This window comes from Hirundo rustica, chromosome 3 (genome assembly GCF_015227805.2).
Source record: "Hirundo rustica isolate bHirRus1 chromosome 3, bHirRus1.pri.v3, whole genome shotgun sequence".
Lineage (NCBI taxonomy): Eukaryota > Metazoa > Chordata > Aves > Passeriformes > Hirundinidae > Hirundo > Hirundo rustica.
In genome coordinates this window covers 36,689,594-36,716,415 of record NC_053452.1, presented here as the reverse complement: position 1 = coordinate 36,716,415, position 26,822 = coordinate 36,689,594, and the positions used below count along the sequence as shown (strand labels likewise).

The window sequence follows — 26,822 nt, the reverse complement described above, 5'->3', positions numbered from 1 at the left end:
TCAGAGATTTTAAAATGAAACACTGTATCCTTGACTGTGTTTCAAGTACCTAGCCATATTTGAGAATTCATGTGTGAAAGATGTATGTTAATACTATTGCATGTAGCCTGGTAAGAAATTTCAGAGATGTTTCTCTCTTTGTGGGAAGATGCTTATGAATACCAAGAAAATTCTCACTTCCAAAGAGATATGCATAATGATGCAAATATGTCAGAGACTCTCATCATTGAGGCTGACTTGTTTTATTACTTTTTGTATTGATATTCTCATAAGCTGCTGCTCAGCAGTTTGCTGGGTGGCTGAGATCATGTTATGAAGTACAAAAACTAAACCCCTCTTTTTTTCCAAATTTAAAAAAAAAGGTAAATAATTACTATGCTTTAAATTTCCCCAGTGATACTTTTGTCATCTTTGGAATAATTTAATTTACTGAAAGTTAATTTCAAGTTTGACAAGAAGCTGAGCTGGCTAACTAAAGTGTTTGTGTTTAACAAAATTGATTCTAAATTTCTTTATGGTTAAGATAGGGCATCTCAATATTTGATTACAGTGAAAGCGATTTTTGTAACTTGTCTGTTATTTTTAAAATATACAGACATGTTATGTAGTTCATGGTAAATAGCTATAGGGTTAGTTTAGCAGAAATTATTTAATACAGGTGTTGAAATTCTGTTCTTGAACAGCTGTTGTCTTTTTATTTTTGATGATAAAACTTAATTGTTAATATAGCTGTAGACATTATTGGAATATGTTTTATATCATTATGATAAAAAATCACTATGTAAAAGCAGCACTTGGACATCCAGTGCTCCTTCATGAAGATAACTGCTGCTCAGTACCTTTTGGATTGATTTGATTGGTTTGATCTTGGAAGACGAAGTGGTTTACTGTAGCAGTGAAATTAAGCATCTTTCCATGGACAAACGATCATTGGAGGGGCATCAATGCAGAAAAATCGGGAAGAATCAGAGCCTGTTTTCAGTTATTCATGATATTGCAGGTAGTGAAGAAGAATGTGAGTGAGGCTGTCTGGAGAAAAAAGAAGGGACTAAATAACATTAAATTTTAAAAAGTTTGTTTCTATGACTTTAATTTCATCATATATGGTGCTTAGCCACTGAACTGCTACTAAGTAAAATACTGTTTTTATAAAGCAGATATTATAGTAAAGCAATCTTGCAAAATCCTTCTTAGTGTTTTTCTGGATTGAGTGATATTTTGGTGACAGACAAGTTAAATACCATTTAGTTTTTTATCAGTCATTATGGTTAGGGTGGACAAAGTAGTGCTTGCAACTGCATTAGTAAACTCATGATTTTGCAAGGCTGTAGTAAACATTCCTATGAAGTAATAAGAGAATAGAATCATAGAATGGTTTTATGAGAGAATACATATATTAGAGTACACTACTGTGTTAAAGCTGCTTAAAAATAGCTGTATTATTTACTGGTCTAGGGAAAAACATAATGGACTATGGGTAAGACATTTTCCCATTCTTAATTAAACTTACAACAGGAAAAACTACCGAAGATATGTTTCAGCCTCAATCCTATATAAAACAGTCAAAACAGGGATGTGGGAAAATGATGGAGCAAAGCACAGGTAAGTGTCAAGGAGGGCATGGGTCTTCACCATATGTAGCTTCAGGAAGTAGGCCAGTGAATCCAGTTGCATTTTTATTTTAAAATAACTTTTTGGATTATATAGTTCACGATACTACACTACTGCACAAATAAATTTAAATTATAATGCTGTCATAAGAATATGCTGCACAAAGTACCTGATGCACAAATTCTAAAATATTCACAGATGTCAGCTGTTGTTTTAGCAAAGTAAATATTCTGATGATCTAAAGTGTGACTCAGTTGGCGGCATTCTTCAGCATCCCGTACAAGTAGCACTATGAGTTCATACATATGGGGAAAATTGTGCGTTCACAATTCTCAGTTGCTTCTATCACTTTCTTCTCGAAATTCATTTCATGCTGGATGATTAGTTACTGCTGAAATAAGTGCTCATTAGTTTTTCTGTGGTAATGTCATAATGCAAGGTAGGATCCATTGTTGCATGTGCTGCTGTAGCGTATTTGATATCGTGAACTATGCCTAAACCCTTTAATTTTTTGGTTTTTTCTGGTTAGGGCCCAACAGGTCAAAGCTGCAAGATATGCTTGCAAACTTGAGAGATGTTGACGATCTCCCTTCATTACAGCCATCTGTTGCACCTTCTTCTAGGCCCAGTAGCTCAAGGCTCATTGAACACGAGATAAACAGGACGGATGAAGGTAAATATTAAAAAAGTTCATACCCCATCATAGAGGGTGGATGTTTATAGTTACTTCTTAAGGATTATCCTCTAAGACTTTTCCAAGCACTCTACAAATTCTGATTCAGTATTGCAAGTTCCAAGTCTGATAAATGACATTCCTATTCCTGTTCCTCTGTTATGGTCATGATTAATAAGGTCAAGACACCTACCTAAGTTCAAGTCTTGGCTGATTACCTTGGAGTATGAGGGGGGTGGAAAAAAAAAATTGGCACTTAGCGGCTTTGTAATATGACCATCCTAAATCACTTTGCTTTTTTTTGTGCTCAAGCCTGGCAGACAAGTGTGGACCATAAACTCTGAGGACATAAGAGCATCATTTTTTTCCCCATTAATATAATTTTAAATATACGTATGTATACGTACACACACAAGCATGTCCTTCTTTCCCAAGTGCAAAGATAGAGGCTCTGCAGGTAAACACAGATGCCTTACTATAGCTTTCAAAAGCATGTGGTGATTGTGTAATGAATCATACAGAACAACTTGCCAGTCTGTTTATTTCCATAATGTGTTCCAAAAATTAAGAAAAAATCTCATAGGGGCTAGTCCAATTGTGGAGAGCCACGCATGCATCTTTGTAATGAAGCACTACTAATATGTCTGAAAAATGCTGTCGTCTATTTAATTCAATATTTGAATTGCTTTAATCTAGAGCATAAGAACATATAGTATATGAGGCTATAATAATTTATCAAATATAGCAGGCTTCTGGTACCTAAAGGGAGCCTGCAAAAGAGCTGGAGGGAGACTTTTTACATGGGCATTTAGTGACAGTACAAGGGAGAATGGTTTCAGACTGAAAAGAGGGTGTAGATTGGATATTAGAAAGAAATTCTTTACTGTGAGGGTAGTGAGACACCAAACAGGTTGTCCCAAGAAGCTGTGGATGCCCTGTCCCTGGAAGTGTTCAGTGCCAAGTTGGATGGTGCTTTGGGCAATCTCATCAAGTGAAAGGTGTCATGCCCAGGGCAGAGGGCTGGAACATGAAGGTCCTTTCCAACCCAAACCATTCTATGATTCTGTGATATCATATGCTCTATTAAAATGGTAAATACGTGTTTTGAAAAATGCGCAAAACATGAGTTCCACTTAGCAGTCTTTCAGTGAGAGTGAAAAAGTAGGTTGGCCAAGTTATAATTAAGATGCATTAAAAGCCCTGGTGTGTGGAATAGTTACCAAAGATCTCAGTAGTTCTGCTTCTTTCATGCTCAGTGATTTTCATTATGAAAGAAGGGGGTAACTTAGCAACGCTTTGAGAAGTAGAAGAATTTTTTGTTCAGTGTTCCCTTTCCAGCTTTTCTCACATGTACTGAGAGCTATATTAGCAGAGCTCTGTTTTCATGTCCTTTCAGTAATGTGTTTTTTAATTCAGAGACTCAAATGGATTCTCACGAAAAAAGGACAGCTGATGGTTACCAGTCTGAGTTTGGTATTACTATTAGCTGTGTATTTCTTTATAAAGCTGAGACACCATGATATTTTGGGCACATATTTTTTTTATTCTAGTAAGTTTTCAAATTTGATGTCCTGTATGTATTGTGTGTAGAGTGAAATACTGCATTGTGAGTTCAAAAAACAGGAAAAGAGAACGGTAGTGTCGGCTTTGGGGTGAAGAAAAGATGTTTGTGATGAAAAGGTAATAACTAAGGGACCTAATCAAGGAGCAATGCTTGAAGGGCTTTTGTTTGGGCTGCTTCCACAGCTGTTTTTATCTATGTTTTCGTTGCTTCTTCAGCACCTATTTGCATATTTTGTAGCTGAGTTGGGGAAGGTGTTTTCTGTGGTACTTGTGCATTATATATGGATGAATGGTAGCACAGCCTTCCTGCCCGTGGCTGGCTCCGTTTACTGTCTGGAGTCGCGCGCACCTCAAGTGTAGGTGTGTTCAGAGGGTGCTGTTTATTGGTAAGTACAGTGATTATCTTTAGAATAGCTGTTTTTTCTATGCACCTCTGTGTGTCTTTTATTGCCCTCAGCTACTTGAGAGATATGTAGCATTCTGAAGGCAGAAAATGTGCTTTTATTGTACAGTATAGTATAAACCCATGTTTCAGGATTTTCTTGTTTGTTTGTTTTCTTGCAGTGGAAGCTTTAACATTCCCTCCGTCCTCAGGGAAATCTTTCATTATGGGAACAGATGAAGCCCTTGAAAATGAGCTGGGTCTTGGAGAACTGGCAGGCCTTACTGTAGCAAATGAGGCAGATTCGCTGACTTACGATGTAAGTGGTTATTAATGGTAACTCAGCATCCTTCTGTCTTGTTGAAGGCAGATGCAAGTTACTTGTGTGTAGACTCAGCAGAAAACATTCTTCAGTTAAAATTGCACTGCCAGAGGATGTCACAGAGTTTTACTTGACAAAGCTGGTCTTCCCGTACACAGCAGCATTCAAGCCCTCTACAAGCCCCTCTCCTCTTATTTGCCAGCCATAGTGATAGTGGTACAGTAACCATCTGTTTCTTGTTGCCCCAGTGATGGAGCAAAATTAGGAGAATCATGGCCAGCAGAGTAAAAGATGTTTATGTCCCTGTTACATGGGCTGTGTGCAGTTTTGGGCCACTCCACTTCAAAGGGGTTGTGGAGAAATTGAAAAGTCTGGTAGCTTCTGACTGATGAGTGGATGTTAAGGGATATAGTTTTGCTCAGCTGTTAGGAGACTGAGGAGTGCTTGAATAGAAGGGTGCTTGTAAGGATGACAGAGCCAAGCTTCTCCATAGCACCAGGCATTAAGGCAGGAGAAGGAAAGAGCAAATTACTTCTTTGCTGCTTGGGAGGTTCAGGTAAGACACTGGTGGAGAAAGTTATGTAGCAAGTGATAGTGAAACAGCTTGCTCAGAGAAACAGTGGAATCCCTCTTCTGAGAGACTTGGCTGGAGCAGAGCTGTGGTTTACATTACCTGGTGTAATAGTTTCATTTCAAACAGGAAACTGGACCAGAACTCTTAGGAGGCTTTTGTGGCCAGCACTTCTGTGGCTATGTGTATCCTTATTTTACTTGCACTGTTTATGAAAAAAATCTTTCTTAAAATTGCATCTTTTCAGTTGTATGCAATTTTTTCTGTCTTTCTCATTTCTTGGGAAAAGGTACTTCAGCTATTAATCATCTGCTCTTGTGTGATCTGTCAGCTTCAGATTAGTCTTGCTATTGCATTGCCCAGCTGTGTCAAGGCTGAGGGATTTCAGTAAATCTGACTCTTAAATAATCATTATCTGTGATTTTACCATCACAAATGAAGTCTGAGACTTTAGAAATAAGATGCAGGTCCTTATTTTGAAGTTCTACCACTGCATGTACTTGTAAAGCAATGAAATACATAGTTAATAAAAGCTTACGCACGTTTTGAGAGTGCCACTGCAGAGATGTGCCCTACCCCTATAGCAAATTTCTGAACATGTAGTATGTTATGAATCATCAATATTGCAATGAATGCAGAGCATTTCTGCTAAAATTCAGTATTTCACTACTATCACCTAATTTGGGCTCAGTTCTTAATGTTTTTACTAATTGCCCCTAATTATGTCTTCAGAAAGGGGTATGGTAATGTACAAATGAATTTCTGTTACAGGTGCTCCTAAAAATCCTAGGCTGGATTTTAAATTCAGGGAACATGACTAAGCTAACCCATCTGTACAAGATGCTTTCATTGCTTGACTTCATTGTGCAAGTGTCCATAAAACTGTTGTGTTTGTTCATGTCTCTGTATCCTGAGCTAACAGCTTTCATTTATGGAGTAGCACTTCTTTATCCATTCCAATCCTTTCCTGCATGGTGGAGAATACTAACTTCTCTTTGTTCATTTGTTCAATGACTGTATGAAGTCCTGTAATCAGGAATTCATAGTCATGGTTACCTCGGCTCTTATCTTTTTCTAGTGCTGACAATTAAAAAAAAAAAATTTACAAAACTATTTGTGCTGGTTACTGTGCACTTTATTGAAATAAAATGAAAGGCCGGTGTTTTTATTTCAAGTTTCATTGCAAGTTTAGTTTACAGATAATAGAATGTTACTATCTTGGACTATTTCATACATCTGGCTGCCAAATGTGAATCAGGTATGATTAGGAAAAGTTTAATATGTTATTTTTAAGTGTGAATTTTGAATCATATGGAGAATTAAGTTGAAAGATCATGTGAATCAGTCTTTAAATATATTTGCTTTCAAGAGTGGCAGACACTTTTCCCATTTTTGGTCTCTTTCATCCCACTGACATTTTTGCTGGATTCTTTTCTTCTAAAAAATGGCAACATTAGCCTACCTCATTTCATGGTTTCAGTATTTTATATATTGCTTTGACTGTAAATTGAAGAATGGTTTTCACTTGGTAATGGAGATTATGAATTTATTACTCAAAAGACAATTTTTTTCTTTTGTAGATAGGTTTTTAGAATATCTAACAAGATTGAATTTTACTGATTGCTAGCCAATACACTTAAGTTTGCCTTTTCTTTTTCCTTCCTTCACACATTCTTGACAAATGCTCACTTTGGTTTGCTCTGTTTTTTTCCCTAGTCTTCTGGATAGATTAAGCATCTTCATAAAACTAAAATAGATTTTAGATAAGAGTAACTGAACTACAAAATCATTGCATTTAATGCTGAGTACTGATTTGGAGGTTTTGGACTTGGCAGTAGGCCCTTGTTTGATTTCTCACAACTTGGAACAAGGGAAGTGCTTATAATTGCATGTCATTGCTGTTTCTAGTTTTCAAATTGTTTTCAATTTTGTATAGACACAAATATTATTATAAGTGGCAAATCCAGATCAGCTGCTAATTTTGGGGTTGTCTGTAGCCATGTAATATATCCCCAAACTGCTTTTCAGGTCTCAGGTTACCTCACTGTTGTACTTTGGTGTGGAGAGACAGAAGGAGGTTGTCTGCTGTGTGAGTAACCGGCCTCACAGCTTGCAAGACACGTGGGTAGAGTGAGGTGGTGCAGCCAGGGGCGTGATGTGTCAGGGCTAGGATCTGTTTCCACCTCTGCTGCTCGTCTGCTGGCTGCGACCGCCCTCCATCTACTTCCCAGTTTGTAAACTACCCATCTTGGACTCCTTTTGGAGGGACATTTTCGAATGAAAGACAAGCAAATGGAGAATATTATCCTGCCAGGACTGGAATTCACTGTTAGGCCATCTGAGGTGTCTTTGTGGCTTTTGCAGATGTGGCACAGAACCTGTGCTGCTGGTATGGCAGCTGGAGGGCAGGTGGATTCCGCCCCTCACCTAATTGGCATTAGGTGCTTATGTTAAGGTAACCAAATTTCTCTCCAGATATATGTACATCTTGTACCCTTTTTGCTGAGACTTTCTTGGCCAATATTCAGAAAACCTGCAAGAGCTGCTAACTGTGCAGTCCTGCCCCATCCTTGTACCAGCTCGAGCATTTGTCTGTTCCTTCACTGAGCCAACTTGCCTTGGTCAACTGGCAAAGAAACTGACTTGTCTCCCTGAGGATGGCAATATGTCATTACTAAGAAATATGATAAGACTAAACTTGCTGTTTCTTACGGCTCCTTTCACGTTGTTTAAAATCTATGGAACCTTTTAAATTATGTCTATTTTTATTATTAAATCCAGGTGTAACAAAGCTTAAGAAAAAGCACTTCCATTCTTAAACCTCCTCTTTCACCCCCCAGTCCCCAAAATAAAATGTATCCTGAAGTGTCTCAAAACAGTGTCTTGGCTTTGCAGTTAGAGATATGAATTATTTGGAATTATCTGTAGACTTCAACATGAGAAACATCAGTACATTTGTTTGTGTTCTTGGTTTTCCATAACCACCATCAGCAGTGGTTATAGAAAGGTAAATTTAACTCATGGCATTGTTGACTGACAGTGAGAAAATCTGTTCAGCATTTGGTGTCAATATTTGTTCAGAGGAGCAATATTGAAGTAACTTACTTTTTTTAAAGGCTTTCTTTTTGGATCTTCTAAAATACATTTATTCCCAAGTAACTGTGTCTGTATACACGATATCTTATTGCCTGCCAGTTAGATTCTTAGTGTGTAGCCAAGTCCTTTTTGCCTTTTTTTTTCCCTATTCTGGCAAACTTTACTTGTCATGCATTATTACAGAGCTTGTGTTGCCTTTGCTGGGTAAGTTAGGTTATGTTCCTTTCTGTGCTTCTGGAGACTTCTGTGTCTCTTAGATCTTTGCTTTAGAGGTGCCATATCAGTAGTACTTTGCATATTCAGGGACTGCACCTCGGTGAGTCAAGCCCAACTTTGTAGGTGAACGAGCCAGTAGGTATAGATCACATTTTAAATACTTAACTGAGTCCATTGAAGTATCAGTGCATTTTACAGACATGAGAGTATTTCGGATTTGCATAGAATTTATTACTGTGGGTGCGACATTACTCGTATGGAATACATCTACCGTGGTTCTCATTTTGAAGTGTCTGGTTAATGTTAAGTGGACTGTTGTTTGAGAGCAGGTTATTGTGAAAAGTGTGTGAGGTAATTTGACATCTTCTGAAAATGCCAAACTTAATTTTTGATTTTTTTCCTTTTGTTGTGCCTTCCAGCTTAATTACAAGTTTGGCATTTTTTTTTTATTAGATAGCCAACAATAAGGATGCATTGAGAAAGACTTGGAACCCCAAATTTACGTTAAGAAGTCACTTTGATGGAATAAGAGGTCTCGCTTTTCATCCGGTTGAACCAGTCTTAATAACAGCTTCAGAGGACCATACATTAAAAATGTGGAATTTACAAAAAACAGCCCCAGCAAAAAAGTAAGATTTTTTTCTTTCTTTTCTTCGAAAATTTATGAAGGAAAAAAACCCAGACCTAGATACTACTTCACTGAATGGCCCTTGCAGTTAAATGGAAAGTGTTCCCTGAATATAAGAGTAGGAAAACAAGCTCTCAGAGAAGGGTGGAGATGCCTAAAGAATGCCAGAAAAAGTCCATGTGTGTTTGTGAATGTGTTTTGTTTGTGAAGAGGAAAACCATTCACTTTTTAATATTTTCCTTGTTGATAACATGACAAATTAATTTACTAGTGAAAATATTTGGATGCGGCCTGTTAGTGTGCTTGCATGTGTATATAAATGTATAGGATGCATTTATATATGTATGCATATGTATGTATACACATACATCCATATACATGTACACAGCTTGAAACTCTGAGATGTTGCCAGGTTCCTTTGTTCACCTGTCTCTTGCAAATTGCTGGGAATTTGCAGAAATGAGAGGAAGTTCGTAGCAGGGCTGTGGTTGAGGGTGTACATCACACCTTTGAGAAGAACAAGGCATAACATGGAGTCCTCCCTTGCATTGTTAAAGTCCAGAGCAGCAAATTTTGAAGCATTTCAGTCTTGATAGGAAAACTATGAGTCCAAAACTCCTTTGCTCCAGTTGGAATGATGCATTCCGTGTGATGCTGATGTCCCTCCCCTCTTTCTGCTCCACTGATGTACCTAGCTACTAGTTTGATGAGTCTTTGAACTACCTTGAAGGTCTTTAAACAAAAAACCAAGCAACAAATCCTCTCATGTTTTGAAAGACTGCAGATAGTTCCTAGGCATGTGAAAAATCATGTTGGGAGAGGAAGTTGTGGGAGAAAGACTGCAAAAGATGTAGCAGGGATTTTAAGGATTCAGTGATTCTGGCACAATTTTGTAAGGCATTGTATAAGATGGTATACGTGTTAACATTTTTTTCATCCTTCATTTAGGAGTGCTTCTCTTGATGTAGAGCCAATATATACCTTCCGAGCACATAAGTAAGTATTTCCTCAGAAATACTGGCATATTTTGAGAAAGATACGATTTTTAAATCGAAATAGAATTTTTTTAAAAAGTAATTTCCACCTTATCAGCCACTGATTTTGTGTGATGCTTTTAGTTCCTATGCTGTTTAGAATATCTGCATGTGTTCTTTTCCTTTCTGCATAGTTATTTCTGTCTGAAGTCAGATACACCACAGTTTTAAAATTAAAAACCTACAAATACAGTTCAAATTTGATTAGGTGTTCTGTTCATCATTGCGGTTTTTGCCTTTTTGCCACATAACTTGCATATGTGGGATGAAATTAAGGAAGAATGAATGCAGTGAATTTAGATTTACTGAGATAATTTTATGAAAGAGCTTTCAGTCTTTTGAAAAGAGAAAAAATCTGTTTATGCACAATATAAAATCCTAGAGTTTAAATTGTGATGTTTTTCACATTTCACGTGCATAATGATTAATTGTACTGATTGTAGTAGTATTACCAGATATTGTGGAGGGTATTTTTGTGGGAAGTCTTGTAGCATATGATTTTATTATGCAGAATTTTTGTTGCAATCCGTGCAGCAAGTGAATTGCATCTAACATGGAAATTTGGGGATTCTGAAAATTGACATTACTCATTGCATTTCATGTAATGAAAATGTCGATAGTCAGCGTTCCTTTGGGGCTTTCTTCCAGTGGACCTGTGCTCTGTGTGGTGATGAGCAGTAATGGTGAGCAGTGCTACAGTGGGGGAACGGATGGCCTCATCCATGGCTGGAGCACAACCAACCCCAACATCGACCCCTATGACTCTTACGGTACGTTGCTGTCGCGTGCAGCAGTGAAAGAAGTTTAGTGACGGTAATGTTATGTCACTAAAATAGTGTCATTTGTAGATGATGCTTCTCGAAAAGTTTAAAGGAGCAAATTGAATGTTAACTTCAATTACTTCAAGTAACCTTTCGTTTTAATGCTGATGCTGCTTGATGGCAAGATAAAATGCAATTTTCTTAAAAAATGCCTTGATCTCATCACAGTTTTTAGAAACAGCTAAAGTACCGGTTTTAAAAGTACAGGACTAAACCTGATAGTTTGGCAAATACAGAAAATGTGTATTTTAGTGACCTTTGACAAGGTTCTGTGGAGTTGAGATAAAAAGGTTTTATAGTCTGAGACCAAAGCTGTTAATGTTGGCTAGAAACAGCTAAAAAGGCCCAGTTTGGTAAAATTTACCAGATCTGAGTGGATGTCAGCCTCGTGTCTGGATTTTATGATATATTTTTCGCTTTTGGTAGCTTCAGATGCAGTTGGCCTCCTAGCTAACTTCTGCATAAAAAAGTGACTGCTATGGCATTAATGAATTCCAACAATGAAGTGTGTTTTGCCAAAGTCAGTACTGCCCCTTTGGCTGAAGCATTGTTTTGTTCCTTTAGTTGTAAACTGGGTAATTGAATGTCACATATGCTGCTGAAATTCAAGCATCTTAATGCCAGAGTAATTAAGACTTCTGTATTGATATGACATGATCGATATTGGGGTTTTTGATGGATTATCTTCGAAAGGTTGGTGCCCAAATACAGGCTAAGATACCGGTATTGACTTTGTTCAGGTTTTTTTTGATGTGCGTGTGTTGTGTTTCGTTCGCAGATCCTTCTGTTCTAAGAGGTGCTTTTGTAGGCCATACTGATGCAGTGTGGGGTCTGGTTTACAGTGGAGCTCACCAGCGTTTGCTGTCCTGTTCGGCAGACGGCACTATACGTTTATGGAAAGCTACAGAAATTGCTCCAGCTCTCAATATATTTAATGATAATCAAGGTACGGAAAATCACCCTACCCTGAAGTTCATGAGCATCGCTGTTCAGACTGATGTAATTTGAGCTACTGAATAGAAATACTTCTTGTGCTTCTTTCTGAGTGTTTTTGGGAAGAGTAAATTTTGTCACCCGACTTTGACATTACCTGAATATATACCTGCCTGCAGGAGGATGGTTAGATACATCTAAAAGCCACCTGATGCAGATGATCTGCTGATGTTACTAGCACCATGGAGGATAATGCATTAACTCCGTAATTCAGATTCAGACTTGAGTTTCCACTAGGCCCTTGCTTTTGGTTTGTCCAGAATAAAAAGCCCTTTCTTCCCGCAGTGGAATTTTGGGGTAAGCAGTGTTTCATCTCAGGCCAGTGTCATTGTACCTTCCAGATTTGTTCCTTGTGCCTCTAACACAGAGATTCCAATTGAATTTCTGAGTTTGAACATTAGCTAAATAACAATAACCTAGTGATTCTAAACACTGCTAGTTGAAAAAAAGTACTCCTTTGGTGTTATTTATCAAAATGTCATGCACAAGTAAATATCCCACCGGTTAGAATCTAACTTCTGGAAGTTGCTGTCTGTCTGAGTCAGAGTGCTCCAAAATGAACTCACTGATGTTGCCAAACTCTCTTAGAGCTGATAGTCATTAAAGACAGCCCATGAGCTGAGACAATTCCTTGTCTCTTCAGAAAAACTTGGAGGCAAAATAAACCTTGTCACAGGTGAACAGACATGTCAAATTATAGTGTAAAGCTGGTCAGATATGCCATTGCTTGTTAGTTAAAACAGACTGAGCAAAATAGAAACATTCCATGGGGTTTTTTTTGCTGAACTATGTTTCTAAAGGTATGCAGGCTTCTTATTGCCAGTTTGCCTATCTGCCTGCTTTGAAATCTTCCTGGTGTAGTTTTGGGGTTTGTTACTGTGAGTTTTGTTTTTAATAATTAAACTAAGGGGGAAGGAGTAGTTTTGCCTCACAGAGGTAATATTAGGGCTTTTTTTGTATTCTAAACTGTATTGAAGCCCAGTTGTGAAGTCTAAAGACTGAAAACTCAGTTTTCCTATGACTTATTGATAACCTCGACAAAAGACCCTAAAATATCCATCCCTCATTATTCAAGTCCTTTAGATTAATCATTGTAGACTTAGCAGGAAGCTGCAGATAAGCGTGCATGGCAGTGTTAGAACAGGTCACTGGAGAAACAATGTGTTTTCTTCTCACACCAATCCTTTTTGGCTTTTTTTCAAGTACTTGTAGGTAACTACCGCCATTCCTGGGAAATATTCCTGAGGTCCTGTGTCTCAGAAAGATATTTCTCCCATGAATCTCTAGAGAGTTTGCAGGGATGTGATGTTATTCCTGTGTTATCTGAATCTATGATCCAACATTAGGTTGCTTAAAATTCAGTTTCTCACTCTCTATCTTTTCCTCCTCCTCCTGGCATCTGGTGCAACTGGCGTTGTTCTTTCGCACAGCAGTGGTGAGCAGGACATTTGAGGAGAAAAATCCTAAGGGATATATCCTGTGCCCAAGCTCTGCTGATTTGACCTTCTGTCCTGTAGTGTGCAGATAGCTGCAATATAAGAAGATCAAATACATACCACAACAGGCAGGAGCTTTGAAATACAAGTTTATAATGTATTCATATAACTTTACATGGTGACAGTTCCAGTGTGTAAAATCTGCACCTGGAGAACTTTGGTGGTTTTTTTAAGCTCTGATTTTGTCTTAAGTTAATTATAACAATGTTAATCATCTGTCATGTCATTTGTTGTGCCGCTTCCATTTCATGTCCTTTTACTCAAAGCAATGGAATTTGGTGGAATTTTTTGAGAACTGCTATTACAGTTAAAGGAGGGAAAAGGGCCCAGGGACTTCTTGTTTTTTTGATTTCTAAGTAGATTTGTGCACAGCTACAGTTCCAGATACAGCATCTTAGTAAAGAATGTTGTTGATAGACATGTCCAAAACAATAGGATTAAAATTGGTATCATACAGGGAAAGCTATTTAGATTGGCATAATTTATATTTTAGAATGCAACATTTCCTTTTATAATCGTCCTCCTTTTGATGTTAAAGTGCTTACTTTTTTGTAAGGATTTTTTTGTTTATTTTTTTTAAATTATGATTTTCTTTACACCAACTACATCTTCTCTACATTGTTTTCTAGAAATGGGAATCCCTTCATCAGTAGACCTTGTGAGCAGTGACCCAAGCCTCATGGTAGCATCCTTTAACAGTGGACATACTAGCATTTTTAACATGGAGACACGGCAACGAATTCTTACCCTGGAGTCCAGTGTGGATACTAGTATGTATCAAAAACCCCAAACCAACCAAAGGAAAAAAAAATGTGCTTGTTTAAGATTGATACTATTGATAATCTTTTCAGTGTTTCCAAAGACTTGGGCAGTGTTATGAGAAATGGATGAATTATGTTAGATGAAGTACGAGATTAATTATGAACAAGGTGTGTTCTGAGATATAATAGTAAACTGTTACTACTACAGCAGACCTCATGGGTATTGAAGTGGCAGAAGAGTGTGTTTCATACATTTGAAATAAGATAGAAGAAACAAGCTCAGACTCTGAATTCCTCTTCAAGGGATAGTAGCATGAGAAGAAGCACAAATTTCTTTAATACAGCTTTGTGATCTTTGCAGATTCAATATATCCATTTTCTCTTCAGTCCAAGATTGCAAAATGGAGGTAATATCAGGAAAATTTAATGTTAAATTTATTTAAAAATTGAGAATATGTGTCAATTAGTTTTTATTTGCCCTCAGAGGTATCCATTTTCTAAGCTTTATTGCACTTTTGGCTCATTTGGACTTGGGCTTTAGTTGAAATTTTCTCTGTAGGAGGAAAGCAAAGCTCCAGTGAAAGAGTATTAATTCACAAGGTCCCATATAATGCCTTGGATCATGTCAGTGACCAATATTAGAAGTTTCAGAGGATACTGTGAAGAGCCGCTATCAGTAAATTATTTTACCCTGGTTGTACAAAAGAGATCAGAATGAGCTGAAGCATAAGGTTTCATACTCAGGCCACAGTGGTAAAACATTGAGTCTCTTAAAATTTTTATACTTCTTCCCCCACCCTTAGGGTTTTATATCACTGAATTCTACTATTTAATTATATTATTTTAAAGGACTAAGCTATTCTTGCTGGCTTTGTTTGCGTGTTTTGAAATATTTAAATGACTGTCGAAAGAGCAAATGGAAAGTGCCATAGATCTTCTTTAGGTTATTCCTTACTGTGCTGTAAAAAAGATTTCTTCTTTTAACCCACATCTTTGTTCCTGTCTAAAAAACCAGTTCTAAATTAGTTAACGCAATTCAGTGGAAGCCACCTTTCTTCTTCCCTCCCCTTCTCCCTTCTATTTTTTTCACCTCCTCCTTGCTGTAATTCCATAATGTTCCTTTAGGAAAATGAGACACTGGTATGGCAACCAGCAGTCCCTGTTTAGTATCTTTAGTTATGTAACAGTACTATAAAGCTTACATGTATTTTAAAGAAGTAAATTATTATTTCTACAAGAACTAGACAAGAGGAAAATGTCACCTGAAATGCCCTACCACACTGCTTAGGGACACTGCTGCTCAGTATAAGCCTGTGCCTGACATTTTCCAACTGTGAGGATGGCTGTCTGTGACAAAGGTTCATGAGCTTTTTGTAATTTTAGGGGAGTTTGTTGATATGAATGTGGAGTTTTTTTCCTTAATTTATACTTTCACAATTTCTAAGTGTCCTATGGATGCTGACACTCCTTTATGGTTCAGATTTTTATAGAAAGGTGTAAGATAAAACCTTTACCATTTTAATAGCAAGTGACGTTTCAGTAGTATTCTATTTTGTTTTATTAAGAATTTTGATTAAATGATGTGAATGTTCTCTGGAAGCGATTTAGCTAAAAACAGTCAACATGAAAGACAGTATCTGTAATTTGAGGTTCTGTATTTCTAACCAGAAAATTCCTACACTTTTTTTCTCTGTGTGTGGATATGTATCTATACATACGCATGCTATTTCAGAATTACTGAAGGTGAGGAAATTGGCTCCCCTCTGAATAGTCTAGCATCCTTTCTTTTAATAATAATTTCAATACATGTATGTCAGATAAGAGGTAGATTTTGTTTGCTTCAAACATACTGCCTGCAGTGTTTCTTTTCCTGTCCTGTATGTTATGAAGAGAGTTTGACTTGGCAACAGGAGAAATGTGTGTGAATGAGGTGTTTTCACTCAGTTTTTATTTCACGTTTTTGCCTGATGTGCCTATCTAAAACCATGTCAAAAGCTGGACCTTACTTGGCATCCATATGTTTTATATATGTCTCTGTCCTGTGTAGTTTGGAAAGTATTTTAGAGGAAAATATGTAGCGTAAGGTGCTAGATGAGAGTTTCCAGGATATATATGTAAGAAGTATTTTGCAAATTAGATTGATTACATGTTTATTTCTTAGCAGCAATCTTTCAAAGAACTTAGCAATTTAAATATACTGATGTGTGTGGGTTTTTTCTTAGCAGTCAGTTCTTCCTGTCAGATAAACAGAGTCATCAGCCATCCAACTCTTCCAATTAGTATCACTGCTCATGAAGACAGACACATCAAATTCTACGACAACAATACAGGTATGGATCTTTCCAGCAGGTTTTAGCCATAGCCACTGTATAATACAAATCACACTCCCGATTTTATTATGGTCAATATTATTCACACAAATGCTGAGGGGTGTCAAGAACTGGATAGCCTCTGAAACAGAAATCTCTTATCAATAAAGTCTGAAGATTGCCACCCCACTTAAAGCTTTATTGGCAAAGTGATAAGGAACTTGCATCCCTCTGTCCATTCTTTTAGAACATCCTATGTATGTGGTTGATAAATATTTAACATAAAAGGCATGTTTTTCAAAATCTTTATGTTCCTATGTTTATGTTTCTTCTATTGGTTGTCTGTATTATTTTGCTCTTGAGAGCCGGAACCTCTCTCACTCCTTTAGTGCTTCCTAGACCTCTGCCACATTTGATCCCTAATTTCTTATTTTTAATATGAAAGAACTGCTATAATTATAATAAGCTGTGATAAAATAATCCTCTCTGAGACAACAAACATTATCCCCTCTTCCCATGTAGTTTATATTCATTGCTTTTAGAATGCTCAGCCCCTGCCTAACTTCCCATTCAAGATCTTACCTGAGAACTCAGTTAGTTTGCTTAAGGGGCAGATATTTAAAACACACAGGGTGTGTCACACAGGGTGGCTTAATGCAAAACATTATGCAAATCATAAACGTTGATGATACTGCTACTGTGGTTCTTGGGAGCTGTAAATATTAGAATACTCACTTCTTGTATAATTTTAATTATTCAGTCATGGGACGATCTTCTTGTGTTTATGTCAGCTGTAGTAGGGTCCTAAGCAGTGAATACAGATAACAAAGTTAACTGCAGAAAATAATCTAAATAAATCTTTTCTTTCAAAGGAAAACTGATCCACTCCATGGTAGCTCACTTAGATGCAGTTACAAGTTTAGCTGTTGATCCTAATGGCTTGTATTTGATGTCTGGCAGTAAGTACATTCAGATTTCATTTTCTTTTTCTTATAATGGTGGCAGGTATGCAAATTATAAAGAAAACTGTTTTTCCTTTTCTTTAGGCCACGACTGCTCGATTCGCTTGTGGAATCTTGAAAGCAAGACCTGCATCCAAGAATTTACTGCTCATCGCAAAAAATTTGATGAGTCCATTCATGATGTGGCATTCCACCCATCCAAATGTTATATTGCCAGTGCAGGAGCAGATGCTCTGGCTAAAGTGTTTGTATGACAGAGTGCTTCCCATTCAAATTTAGCTTTGTATATATTTAACCAGCTGCACAAAAGAGAAGAGGAGGGCATGAGTTGTTTTATCTTGCCCTATAATTCAGAGAATGTTTGTAAGCGTTTAGTTTTGCAGGGTGCTGTTTTCTAAATTGACGTTTGTTCTGGTTTCTGTGAGCTCAGCTGGTGCTGAGAGCTTGGAATCTCTCAGTTTCAAATAGTTTAAAGAAAAAAAAAAAAAAAAGCTTTTATTTAGAGGGTGTGAATTTTCGTCCAGGCAGGCCTTGGGTGAAACTAGGTCTACGTATTCTCTGTTAATAGAATGGAGTACTGGAAAGAAGGGGTCTAATTGCATCAGGGAGTAGGAAAAGAGGGAAACTTCCTAGGATGCTTCTCATTGAGGAATCTTAATGTACTCAAATCACCTGGAAAAAGTGATTCAAAGTCAGTTCACATGCTCATTACTGTATCATGTGAGAGGCACTTTGTCGTCCCTTCGATATGAATAAAGTAGATCTTGTTCAGAGAGCAGTAGTGGATAGTTAATCTCAGCCACCTGGCTGCTAGCCTAAGATAAATGCAATTAAAGGAAGGCAAATTACTAACATAAATTAAAATGCAGTAAAGTTCCTGATACATCTTCTGTGTTTCTCAGTAAATATTTAGTTTGCAAAAAAAATATAATTTTTTTAAGACTCTATTAACGTATGGCTAGAAACTGAGCCTTTAGTCTAAGTCCCAATTAACAGCAGACTGGCACAGTCTTTGTATACTGTAGTAGCAAATTTAACTTATTCAGATTTTAATGCTGTTTATTTTTGAAGATCTGGCACAAGAAATTATCACAAAGCTTTCCAAAGAAGCTGTCCTACAATTTTAGCTATCAAACATTCATCTCCTCTTTCTGTTCCTGCTAAAAAGAGTATCATTCTGGGCATTAAGGATAACAGTGAAATACTTTGTTTGAAGATTACATCTTATGCTTTGTACGAGTCCTTTAAGTGGAATAGGTGGGAACTATACAAAGCTCCATCAGTTTGAGAGATTCTGCTACTGCTAGAGGTATTTCCCAGCTGCACCTTTTGAAGGACTTTTTACCTTGTCCACTTCACTGGGTGTATGTGCCATTCAATGGGTTACCTGAAGTATGAGTGCTTCTCATAATTACTCAGCAGATGTGCTTTGTTCATCTATTCAGAGCTCCTCTGTTGATTTGACAAATAACTTTTAATCCAATCTGTTAGTCTTTTTATCCCTTCTTGAAGGAAGGTGCTTGGATCGTTTTCTGTTATGTGCCATCATCAGAATTATTACTATTCATAAGCACGAAGTTGATGTTTTTCTCTGATGGGAATGGAAAGCAGAATTTCTGCTGGGGTTGATTTCTGGTGCTGATATGAGTAGGGAAGAACCCAGTGCAACTCTTCATATACCAGCCTTAGGTTAAGACTGGAAACTGATAAATAAATATTTACCTTTAAACTGACACTTCATATGCAGGAGTCATTGAAAATATCAACATGAGGTTTGACTATGTTGTTTTTAGAGTGCCATTTGGGGATGGGACCACATTTGAAATTGATCTCAGAGTTTAAAACAAGTATATTATTTAGAATAAAAGGCTGACCTATGCTGTTTGAGCCTGCAACACATTATATGTACTGCTAAAATATCCTGGAATACCTTTTATTGTTCAGAATATTCACGTGTCACTTCATGATAATGATATGCAATATATTTCCTTAGATAAGAGTAGAACTTTTACCATGAAACAGATGACTACAATAAAAATACAGATTATTTAGTTTTTATAAAATGTTTTGGTTATGATGAAAAGGAGGAAACTTGGCTGCAAAACTGAGCATTCAACTTTGTGAGAATTCTGTGTACTTGACTCATATTCTTTCAGTGTCATTATTTTATTTCTTTTTGAAGAGAAAATTATAAAGATTTATTTGAAAAATTCTAAAAGTTATGTATATTATATATGTGTATATATATTGTAAACATGTATTAAATGTGTCTAGTAAGGGAAGACTCCATGGGTGCATTTTAATGTTTTAGTATTAAGAGTTCTCTTGAGTTTGTGTATACAAAGGATAATGGTGTGAGTATGAAATGAATGTTGTGCTTTTGCTTACACAATACGATATTTAGTCACAGTTGTTTAAATTGCTGTATATAAAAACTAATAGGCCAGCATGCTTGTTTTTAAAGACTGTCATTCTGATTACAATTGGAATGTAAGAAGTGGCTCTTCAAATGTGATTTGAAAGATGTTTCCTTCTCACTATTGAGCTCTTGCTCAAACCAAAAAGTGATTTTTTTTAAAAGCTGGCAATAGCTGGAGGATGAGGTGCCTTTAAAAAACAAAACAAAACAAATGTAGCCTTACAAAGAGGTTGTGGAATATATATATTTTTGTGCTTGTCTTCATAATTTATGTCAATGTCTTTTTACTGTACTTCCTCACATACTTGTAGGACTGCAGGGTATTGTGCATGAGCCTGTCAGATCTTCTGAGCATCATCATAGGAGATAGGGTTGAAAAAATTATTTAGGTTTTCTAGTCCATATGCTTGCTAAAGCAGGGTTGTAGACCTGTGTGTTCTAATATTGTCTTGGCCAGTGAGATTTTATATGTTCTAAAACAATTAGGCTTCCTTTTAAAGATTATTTCAATGATTACATCTCACTGGCACAATTAGGCTTCCTTTTAAAGATTATTTCAATGATTACATCTCACTGGCAGGAGGATTTATGTGATATTTAGTAGCTCTTTTTTGTAACTTCATGCCGGTATTCCAAGCCATGTTTTGTGCCATTTTACATATTTTTCATAGTCTTTGTAATTCGGAACCTGCATGAACACACTGGTTCCATCTGTATATTTTCATTCCTTTCTGCTTTCTACAAGCTATTTTTTTAGTCTGTTTTTTTTCACAACATTTTCTTTTTCATCCTTTCCGGCCAGTTCTCCAAATATTGGTGTCCATACCACCATTCCATATGCATGATTTATTGGACTTAGTCTGAGGGTCATCTCTTAGGTGTGGTTGTTATTTGGTTGGGTTTATCCTCTGTAAAACGATGCTTTTGTGTAGGAAGACCAAGCTTTTGATGTCTGACAAACTTCAGTCGTATTTCTTTATTTATGACAACTCCTTTAAATAACATTTGAGCATCACTGCTTTTCAAGTTTCTTCACTTTTAATATGTTACAATTCTTTTGCAACTGGAGACTTAATTCCTGTTTCATGATTATCCTGGATCTTACAATCTTTGAACTTCTGACCTCTGAGGGTACTAAATTATTTTTATTTGTTCCCCTTTTATGTGCAGTTCTTCCTGGTTCAGTGTAATTAGTAACTTTTGTTAGTGTGATACATATGTTTATTGAAAGTGTGAACAAAACTGGACCCAAGGCTTATTCTTGGAAAAAAACCCATTTTTCTGCAATATCAGTATATAGCATTTTACCATTACTATATTTCCATATCGAATTTACATGGTAATTTTTTAATGGTTAGCTCATATAATTTTTTGTGTATGTTATCCTGTGCTAATGATTTTGATTTTACTAACTAATTTAATGGAAGAATTTTCAGTCCTCTATGTTGAATGTTGGTCTAGTAGGTTTAAATACTTTTAATTTACTTCACTAGACTGTTTGCTTTCATATATTTGATTCAGTTACCAAAATGCTTGCACAGAATGATTTGGAGTAGCTTGGAAGAAGTTACAGATATATTGTGTCACTCTTACAAAATCCTAGTGTCTGCATATATTTTTGGGCCTCAGAGAGAAAACTTCCACATAAAAGATTCATTACTTTCATCTCATTCATCTTTATTTTGATAAAATATGTTCTTTAGCAAGAAGCCTGTAGAACTTTATGCCATATACTGTAAGCTATTTTTTTAGGATGTGTATTTTCAAATAATGTTATGCTAAAGCAGTCCCATGTAATTTGGTTGAGTAAGTGTGTGTTTTTCACCATACAGCTTTCTGATTAGGTCATACAGCACTGTTTTTCAGTTGTGAATTTAAAGTAACCAGAGGTTTATTCTTTTGAATAAATGTGTGAGAGATAAAGGATTTAGTTATGCCACCTTTTCAGTACGTTTGTTGGATCACAGATGTGTCCCTTTCCCTGCCTCCTTAGGTTTTAACTGTAATTTTAGGGAGCAGCACTTTCTGTGAACTCCTGTGTTCTTTGAGCAGTGTGTGATGGGCAGAAGTGTGGAAACAAACAGTTGAAAAGTGGGCATAACTATTGGATAATCAAGTCTTGGTTTTATTAATGTCTTTCGAGATGTGTATTTGGAAACATTTGCAGGCTGTGGCTTAGCAGTGTGTTTGCAGACTGTCCCAGGTATCCAAGAGCCTACAGCCTTGGTGCCTCTGTGAAATACCTAGTCAACCTGAGATGCATTAAGGAAGAAAATGTAGCCATTATGGTTGTCCTGTGCTGAAATTTGTGGCTGTTTAGTGGAATTTGGTTTGGACTACACTGTTAGAAATGAAGAAGTCAGAATATGATAGTTAACCTCTTCCATGCAGTAGATTGGTTTGTATAATATGTGGCAATCTTTGACATGGCAATATGAGTTTTCTTGGGCAACTGCTGTTCATGAGCATTTTAGAGATGCTCAGCATAGTTGTTGCTATTGAGAGGACAAAAAGATTTCCCTGAAAAAATGCTCAGATGTTTCAGGAAGCTCCTTTTTTCCATAAGAGCATGAAGGTGTTGAGAATATTTTATCTAAATCTGATAACGTTTAGTTGAAGAGAGTTACAATAGGTGAATAGTCTTGGCTCTTTCATCATCAGTGTCTTTAAGCTCAGAGACAAGTGGAGTTACAAAAACGATTCACCTGTAAACTGCCAGTGAAAGCCTCTGCCACATTCCTGCTGAGCAGCAGAGGAACTGATGGACAGCAGTGTTGATCCATCCAGTTATGTCAGGGGTGTTTTACGAAAAATAACCCCTATTGTAAAAGATAATGTTAAATACAGCAGAGCAAATGAACAAAATCCTGGGGGGCAGTCAAGGCGGGGAAGGACTAGGATGACTCTTGTGTAAATAGTCCTTGTTCAGGCAAACACTCTTGTTTAGCTGATGGGAATGTTCCCAGGAGGGAGGATGATGGGAAATGTGACCTTTAAAAAACAAAAGTGTCTGTGCCTGTGCTAATGAACATACCTGTGCAAGTTATCTATCCTTTTGAGCAGATTATCTCTCCTTTTGATACGTGCTTTTTATCTTCCCACTTAAATTTTCCTTTAGGATACATTTTCTCAGAATCTTAAAATTCATCTGCAGGGAGCTCTTATGGTGGGATAAATTTTGTAAAGGACTACTAATTTTTCTCTTGGAGTGGTTTTTTGAAGGGTGGTAGAGTTTCAGCTTCAGCCCCACCCCTCTCACCACCAAAAGGCTGATTTGTACCTCCTTACACCCATGTAATTTAATTCTAGTTTGTTATCTCAGCCTGCCTTCTGACTTGGTTTTGCTGCTCTGTAGTCAGTTGTGAAAGCTTATGAATTGCTGTGTCATTTAAGATATTTTTGAGAATCTGGTTTCTGCTACAGAAGGTGTAAATCCAGTTGAATAGTATAATTTGTGTATTTCATCTGGTTTGTTGTCAAGAGAAACTTACTGTTAGACTACAAAATCCGAACTATGGGTGAACTAAAAAGGCATTTAATAAGATTATATTCTTCTTAGCCCAACTTCTTCCTGCTTAAGTGTAGATTGTGGTATTGTGTGTTAGACTAGTTTTGCCCTGCTCATGCTGCCAAGCTGTGCTGTGATTCTGGGAGATCACACCAGTGTTTAGTCCATGCCCTGTGCATGTGTTTCTAAGCTGCTCAAAGCCTTGTGTTGACAATGGTCCTCCATGCCAGTCTTCTTCAATTCCTCCAAGTTTGAATTGCAGGCTTCCAAAATTACTTCTTGGCTATTTTGAGTAACCCTTGGTCCTCACACCAGAGTATTAGACCGTGGTGTTGAGACAAGATTTATACAGCTGGATTTGTACTATTCTGAAAGGGAAAGGATAACTTACTGCCAAGCCAAATATTGTCATTATTTTTGGATTACTTGTGAAAAGCAGCCAAAAACATTGTATAAGGGATAAATGATGGACTTCAAGCTAATATTTTTCCATTAAGAATTTATTTTTTTATGCTTCCTGTCATCAAGATACAGTGCTTTGGAATGTAGCTTGTTTGCAGATGTATGGCTCCTAGAATTGTTTCCTTGCAGTTGGACATTTGCAAATGTGCATCAGTTTTGAAAACTGTCTCGTACGTGTTAGCACTTCTTTTGGAAATGCGAAGTGAGCATGTTAGCTACTGATTTCTTGTACCTTTATAGTCCAAGCAGACTGAAAAGCAGTTCTTGTGCTATGCTTTCCTTGAATAGTGCATCTGAAAAAACTTGTGGAACGAACTCCATGATGAGATGACTTTTGTTGCTGTAAGGTTCTCTGTTGACATTTGTCAGCTTGGCTTTGTATTTTGCATCATTATCTTCAGTTGACTGTCAGGTTAAAAAAGACAAATTTCTTTGCCATATGGACTGTAGCTTGGATTTTGTTGTTGTTGTTGCTTATATTAATCCATTTTTTTTCTTTTCTACTAGAACTTAGAGATACCTGACAGCTTTCTTTAGGAGAAGTTACTGCAGGTGGTAACCACTAACACATTAGTAATTACAGTGGCTTCCCTTCTTTTTTGGGTCACTTCCATGGCAGATTGTTGATATGAAAAGGCTACTGTGGCTGATGTACAAACAGCTAAAGGAAATTAAGATTCCCCTTCAGAATTATGCTGAGGTTATGATTTTATACACCAATTTTGAGTGACTACTTTGAAACAATGTTGGGCTTCAAGTGTCTTGCAGAATTTTGGATCAAATGAGAAATACCTACTTGTTGAGTAATAGTCTGCTTGTCAGTTTTTTGTGTATGGCTCAGTACAAGGCCGTGTCAGAATTGCAGTACCACCAAAATTACCTTGTTTAAATGCAACTGTTGTACAAAAGTGAATGTTATTTTGAGTGAGAAATTCTGTTTCCTAATTTATGAAGGAAATAGTTTTCTTGGGAGTAGACATCTGTATATGTAATATATTTCATGATTTTGAAAAGGCTTATTAATCATGGGACATGAGAAAAAATGAAAGTGATTCATTTTCCAAAGATTTGTTTAGTGTTTATTATTACAAGTATGAATTTTTGCTTTAAATGGAAATGCTTCTTCAAAAACTTAGTATTAAACTTCTTACTAAAACTCAGTAGTTTAAAATGCTGGATAAATATCTAAAGTGGCAAAGATAGAAAATTCAGAGGGAGATTATTTTGAAATATGCCAGTGTAATTTTGAGCTTCTCAAGTGCAGCCCTGAATTTTCTCTTTTTCACTGCAATTCATATTTTGTGAAACTTCTTCGATAGGTTACATTTAAAGCTACATTCACTTGCCTGAATAAGTCAAATAAATATTTTGTCATTTAAAATTATATAGATCTGCTTATGTTAGTGTGCCATTTAAAATGAGACCCCATTGAGGTAACCATGCAGGTATTTGTGTTGGTATGACAGTAGTGAAGTGGGGTATCTGTGTACTGTACCTGCATTCTGTGCTGAGCAAAATCACACGGACTTCCAGAAATAAGCAATGGTTTTTAAGAGCAGCTTTATTTAATGTTGCAGCAGCAAGTGTCATTTGTACCATATAATTATGTAAATTGGGTGCTAATAAATACTATTTTTCAACATTTTGTATTGTGTTCATAATTCTCCATTTTATCACAAGATATGTGTGGTTTTGGACTGATTGCTAGGAGGGGGAAGCGCATTAAGAATAAGACAAGAAGACTTGTTTGGAGGGGCTTGAGGTATCTCCATGTGAGATTCCTACTGAACTGTACAACGTGTTACTGTTCACAGGAGTGCCTTGGTTTTTCTGTTCTCCCTACGTCTAGGTTTCATACTGCTGCGCCAGCTTGGCTCTGTTGACACCCCCCGTCCTTCCATGTGCTGAGGAACGTGGTCCCTGTGTGGGGGTGAATGTGGGGTGAGCAGACAATGCGGAGTGGGTGTGGTTGTGCGGGAGCTGGTCTGCCAGCAGGCGTTGTTCACAGCCAGACACGTGGCTCTTCCTGAGGACAGCGTCCATTCAACGTAAAAATAAACGCGTGGTTCTGCCCTTGGGGAGAGGATGGGGGAGAGCAAACCACACATCGCAGATGGCAGCCGCGTTGCTACAGGAAGGTGCTCAGAACGGCACTGTGAGGGGGTGGCAGGAGAACCTACACAGAACTGAGCAGAACAAGTTGTTGTCAGTGAGCCCATCCTGTTTTTTCTGAGCTTGTTGGTGGGATAAGCGAAGTTCTCGTCTTTTCTTGGTAGGTATAAAATAGCCTGATTTGGTCCTACTCATCTTCCTACCTCATAGGAAAGGAGTCGCTTTATGAATTGACAGTACAATCTCATTCACCCCCGTGTGAATGCCTCTAGAAGATTCCTGAGGTAGGGGGAAAGAAGATTTAGTGAATAACCTATGAGTGATCTTCACATGTGGGAGGCCTTCTTAAAATGCTTTGGCAATGGGTTTGCCTATGAACAAGACATGGCCCCATGATGATTTGCCTGTGGGAAAAGTGAGTATACTTGGTGATACAGTGGAACTTCTACAATTTCTTGTATTTAAAAAGAAGTAATTTCTACAGCTGCTGGAATTCTTGAACTGCACTATCAGAGTTCTCATTAGAAATCAGAGGAGGGGTAAAACCGATGTTAAGAAAAATAACATGTTTCTTGCCATTCAGTAAGGCTGACACAGTTGATTGTGAGCAGTGTTGCTGATGCAGTGCTAAAACCCTCATCCCCCTTCCTCCCCTAGTTTAACAAGGAAGAATGATTATTTTGAGGATTGTGAAGCATTTGGCTGCATAGATGTACATTTGTAACGTTTTCAATATGTAGGTGACCTAACAAATGTAAATGGCTTGATACTGTCTAAGATGTCTCAAAATGGGATGGGATTGGAAAAGGGATCAAGTTGTTTCCATAATGTTGCTCGTAGATAGAGAAAAATAGCTAGCAGAATGATAGTGGCTTTGTTCAAC

The 26,822-nt window shown here is 37.1% G+C and overlaps 1 protein-coding gene across 6 annotated transcripts in view; it reads left to right on the top strand.

Moving 5' to 3' along the window:
• STRN (striatin) overlaps positions 1–25,469 on the top strand; it is a 68,586-nt gene extending 43,117 nt beyond the window's left edge. For 3 of the 6 annotated variants that reach the window (XM_040059866.2, XM_040059870.1, XM_040059871.2), the window contains 11 exons: positions 1,516–1,602; positions 2,141–2,284; positions 4,412–4,548; positions 8,888–9,063; positions 10,011–10,058; positions 10,745–10,866; positions 11,696–11,863; positions 14,036–14,176; positions 16,390–16,497; positions 17,349–17,435; positions 17,523–25,469. In XM_040059866.2, the coding sequence (XP_039915800.1) occupies positions 1,516–1,602; positions 2,141–2,284; positions 4,412–4,548; positions 8,888–9,063; positions 10,011–10,058; positions 10,745–10,866; positions 11,696–11,863; positions 14,036–14,176; positions 16,390–16,497; positions 17,349–17,435; positions 17,523–17,692 (1,388 nt within the window). In that variant the 3' untranslated portion in view covers positions 17,693–25,469. The remainder of the gene's footprint in view (positions 1–1,515; positions 1,603–2,140; positions 2,285–4,411; positions 4,549–8,887; positions 9,064–10,010; positions 10,059–10,744; positions 10,867–11,695; positions 11,864–14,035; positions 14,177–16,389; positions 16,498–17,348; positions 17,436–17,522) is intronic. The other 3 variants (XM_040059867.2, XM_040059872.1, XM_040059869.1) reach the window with 2 other exon arrangements.
• The last annotated feature ends 1,353 nt before the right edge of the window (positions 25,470–26,822 follow it).